General features: G+C 63.4%; 2 protein-coding genes across 2 annotated transcripts in view; one reads left to right on the top strand and one right to left on the bottom strand.

Moving 5' to 3' along the window:
• The window catches only part of PEX11G (peroxisomal biogenesis factor 11 gamma), a 4333-nt gene extending 2654 nt beyond the window's left edge, over positions 1-1679 (bottom strand). Inside the window, exons 1-2 of the mRNA XM_085313656.1 lie at positions 1676-1679; positions 1196-1333 (exon numbers count right to left, since the gene is read on the bottom strand). Of these exons, the coding sequence (XP_085169782.1) occupies positions 1196-1333; positions 1676-1679 (142 nt within the window). The remainder of the gene's footprint in view (positions 1-1195; positions 1334-1675) is intronic.
• An 85-nt stretch (positions 1680-1764) lies between these two features.
• LOC146590991 (arrestin domain-containing protein 2-like) overlaps positions 1765-3672 on the top strand; it is a gene marked incomplete at its 3' end in the record, with an annotated part of 4825 nt that continues 2917 nt past the window's right edge. The window contains exon 1 of the mRNA XM_085313607.1: positions 1765-2235. Coding sequence (XP_085169733.1) covers positions 1971-2235 — 265 coding nt within the window. The remainder of the gene's footprint in view (positions 2236-3672) is intronic.

Raw genomic sequence — 3672 nt, 5'->3', positions numbered from 1 at the left:
GCGGCGGGGCCCGGTGCTCTGCGCCGCTCGGGGCCCCTCGCTGCGGCAGGCCCGGGGCGGGGCGTGCCGAGCCGTGCTCGGGGCAGCGCCCGCTGCTGCCGGCCCTCCCGGAGCCGCTAATCCCGGGCGTTTGCACCCCCCCGAGTGACATTCCTCTTACCAGCCGCCTCCGTGCCTGTGCCAGCCGTAGGTGTTCACTGCCATCATGTGGCAACATTTAATATAGTCAGATGACGTGAATGATTTCTGGGACACGAACCAGTGACTCGAGCCTTTTTCGCTTGCTGCATTTGTGTTTTTTTTTTTTTTTTTTTTTTTTTTTTTTTTGCATTCGCAAATACCTCTGAAGGTATTCCCTGTGCTGAGGACTGCCAATAAATGCTGTTACTTAACTGTTCCTGTGTCCTGCTCTTGGCCAGTTGTGTCCATCTGTGTGTTATTCCAGGGAATGTTTATTTCAGGAGTGGAATGAGAACACAACAGAGTGTTCAGACAGCAAGAATAAACACTGGGAGATCAGATCAAAGACAGAGGTGGCAGTTTCCTGTATCGGGATTGCAAGATCCACTGAGTGCTTCTAGACAGGCCATGGGGCAAGGGGAAGTGCAGAGAGAGCGAGAGATGGAAAGCAGAGAGAGACTCTCAGGGCTCTGTGTGGGCTGGAATCTCCCCCGATTACCTGCCGGGGGTTTGGTGTCATGGGCCGAGAGCAAAGGTCGGGGGGCAGCAGCGCGGAGARGTAGCCCTCCCCGGCTTATGATGAGTGGGCTGTTTTCCGGGGAACGAGCAGTATATTTTTGTTGGATTGATAACTCGCACGGATTTCCTGAACGCTCAGTTTGTGCTGTTTGGCAGATAGGTATTTTAAAGAGGGGCGCGTGCGGGATGCTCGGCTCCCTCCTTTGGGAGGCTGAGTGAGGAGGGTCAAGTGCCGCCTTGTCGCAGCTGCAACTTCCCAAGCTCTTCTCAGGCTTTTGATGCAAACTGGCTTGGTTCACGTGTGTGGTGAACTGGCAGCGAAGCACTGCAGTACAGGTTACTAAGTCCAACTGCTGCGGTTTGTATGTGAGCAATCTGGGCACGTGAATCCCCTGTGCTCTGGGGTTTCGCTCAGYAGTCGGTGTCCTGTGTCTCCCGGGAAGGGGACAGCCTCTGCTCCACGTGYGCTTCAAAGGCGTGCGCTCAAGTCTTGCACATTCGCACAGGCGCATCCGTATCTCGCGCCGATGCATTGCAAACACCTTGGTTGCATCATCTGGTGTGCGAAGAGGGACTCGAATCTGCTGAAAGTCTGCCTCGTGGCTTCTACGAGGCCTTGAGGTGCCGTTGCCACCTGCGCYGCAGCAGAAGCAGCTGCTGTTCACCGGGGATGACTGTGAACATCAGCCTTCTGCTGGTACCAGCTGCCTGGGGAGCTGTTGCTGGGGGGAACCTTTGTTTTTCATGTGGACTTGGACTTCGGTGCAATTTCAAATGCAGAAACAAAAACTRTCTTTTGGAGTGACGGGCTTTGCTTTTGAACCCCCTCGCTGACCGCTTGCAGCAGCGCCCCAGGAAAGCCTGAAGCGGCACGGCCGAGCACGACCTTCCTTTGATTCCTCCAGCTGTGCGAAAGCTGCTGGCGTGGCTGGGGGTGTGCGGCACCCACCCTGCCGACGGAGCCGCAGGCACGTACCCATCGCGCATCGGCTCTTCCTGCGGCTCAGAGATAAGGCGAAGTCGTGTTATTTCTCGTGCAGATTAAAAACACGTCACTCCTCTCCGCAGCCCCCTTCTCGGCGCGGCGTCAGCCTCGCGCACACGAGGTCAGCGCCAGAGCGTCGCTGCAGAGCGGGGCCTCGCTCCACCCCGGGAGGGTCAGGCCTGCAGGGCTCGGCCAGTTTACCCCAGCAAGGATAAATCAGGGGATCTGCCCCTCTCCAGCCCGGGAGCAGCCTCCAGCGGTGCCGAGGAGCAGGCGGGCGGCGGAGATGCCGCCCCTGGGGCCGGTGCGGAGCTTGGCAGTGGAGCTGGAGAGCGGGCGAGCGTGGGATGCCTACAGCAGCGGGGAGCTGCTGCGGGGCCGGGTGCAGCTGGAGCTGCGCGGCGCCCTGCGGCTGCAGGCGCTGAAGGTGTGCGCTCGCGGGCGAGCCACCGTGCACTGGCTGGAGAGCCACAGCGTGGGGCTCAACATCGTCTACTGCAACTACACCGCCTGCCAGACCTTCCTGCACCGCTGCTGCCAGCTCGTCCCCGGTAAGGCTGCGGGCGCGGGGTGGCTCTCCGCTCCGGGGCGTTGGGTTGAGACCCGCCTCGGGCTGCGAGCGTCCCGGCCGGGTGTCTGCGCTCCTAATGCTGGCGGGAGAGGGTCCTGCTCCTGCAGGCTGGGTTGCCCCTCTCGGACACCCTCCTCTCACCTTTGCAGAGGGTTTCTCTGCCGCCGGCATGCAAAAGGCCGCTTGCCTTTCCACCGTGGCTGGCGAGCATGAAAGCGTTGTGGCTTTTGCTCTGTTTGYGCTTCCCTGTGCAAACAGAAGTGTCTGTTCTCAAGTGTGGAAAGAGCACTTAGTAGTTCAGCAAATATTTGCTCTCGATTCCCCATGCTGGGACCATATGCCCCGCTGGCACGTTGCTCGGATCTGCTGCGTGAGGATGAGCTGCTTGAACTCTTCCCGTGTAGTCGGGGTAAAACGACCCAGAGCCGAGGGACGGGGGACATCCGCACTGGTCATCAGCTCGGTACCTCTGCGCATGTTTTTCCTCCTCTCCTCCCTCCCAAGGATGTTACTGCAGTCCTGGCTCTGTCCCTCTTCCCTGTTTCCGACGGCCTYGCCGTTGCCGCCCCGCTCGGTGCTGGGGTGCCAGGGGGCTGCGTGGCACCCGGGCTGGAGGTGGTCAGTGCTGCTGCAAGTCCTAGGGGCGCTGAGGGCACTTAATGGTGCCGGYGGCCGAGCGTGGCTCGGAGAGCGGTGCCAGCGCTGGCTGGGGAACGTGGAGATCGCGGGAGGAGAGCGGAGTGACGGGAGCGGGGTGAGCWGCCTTCGCGGATGCTTCCTCGCCTCTGGACTGCAGCGTGGGGTCATCTCCTCCGCTCCCGGGTGCCTGCGGCACGTCGCCTTCCCACCCCGAACGCCCGCGTCGCCCTGGCCCCCCCGGCGCCCGCGCTCCCCAGGCGGCTGCAGCTCCCCGCTGCCTTTCGGAGCGGCACCGTGCAGCCCCCGGCACGAGCTGGCGGAGCTTTAACCAGGGCCCACGCGGCCAAAACGCGCAGGGAGGCGACTCGCTCGCCGTGCGGTCGCACGGGCTGCGAGGAGGCCGGTGCTCCGTTTCCTGGAAATAAGGGAGCGGTGTCCCGGAGCCGGTGTCCCTCCCTCGCCGGGCGGCCGGGCCGCGCCGCGCGGGGAGCCCGGGTCCGGCCGCGGCCTGCTCCGGCCCCTGGGAACGGCGCTGCGGGAAGGAGACCGCGCGTGGGCCCGCGGCGGGACGCTCCGCTCGCCCGTGGGAGTGGGAGCGCCAGCGCTGCAGGCGTGAGGCTTGCGCGCTCCGGCGGCGAGGAGAACCCGCGGGCCACGCGTGGAGTGCCCGCGCGTGGACGGACCGTGCGGGATCGGGAGCAGACCGGAGGAGCGGGGACGCGCTGCAGGAACAGGCGGGCACCGTGGGAGCCCGGACGGGCTATCGGAGCGCGCACGG

Source organism: Rhea americana, unplaced genomic scaffold, assembly GCF_003343005.1.
Source record: "Rhea americana isolate MKP2758 unplaced genomic scaffold, rheAme1 scaffold_390, whole genome shotgun sequence".
Lineage (NCBI taxonomy): Eukaryota > Metazoa > Chordata > Aves > Rheiformes > Rheidae > Rhea > Rhea americana.
The sequence above is the reverse complement of the archived record's forward strand: the minus strand, read 5'-3'. Positions and strand labels throughout refer to the sequence as shown.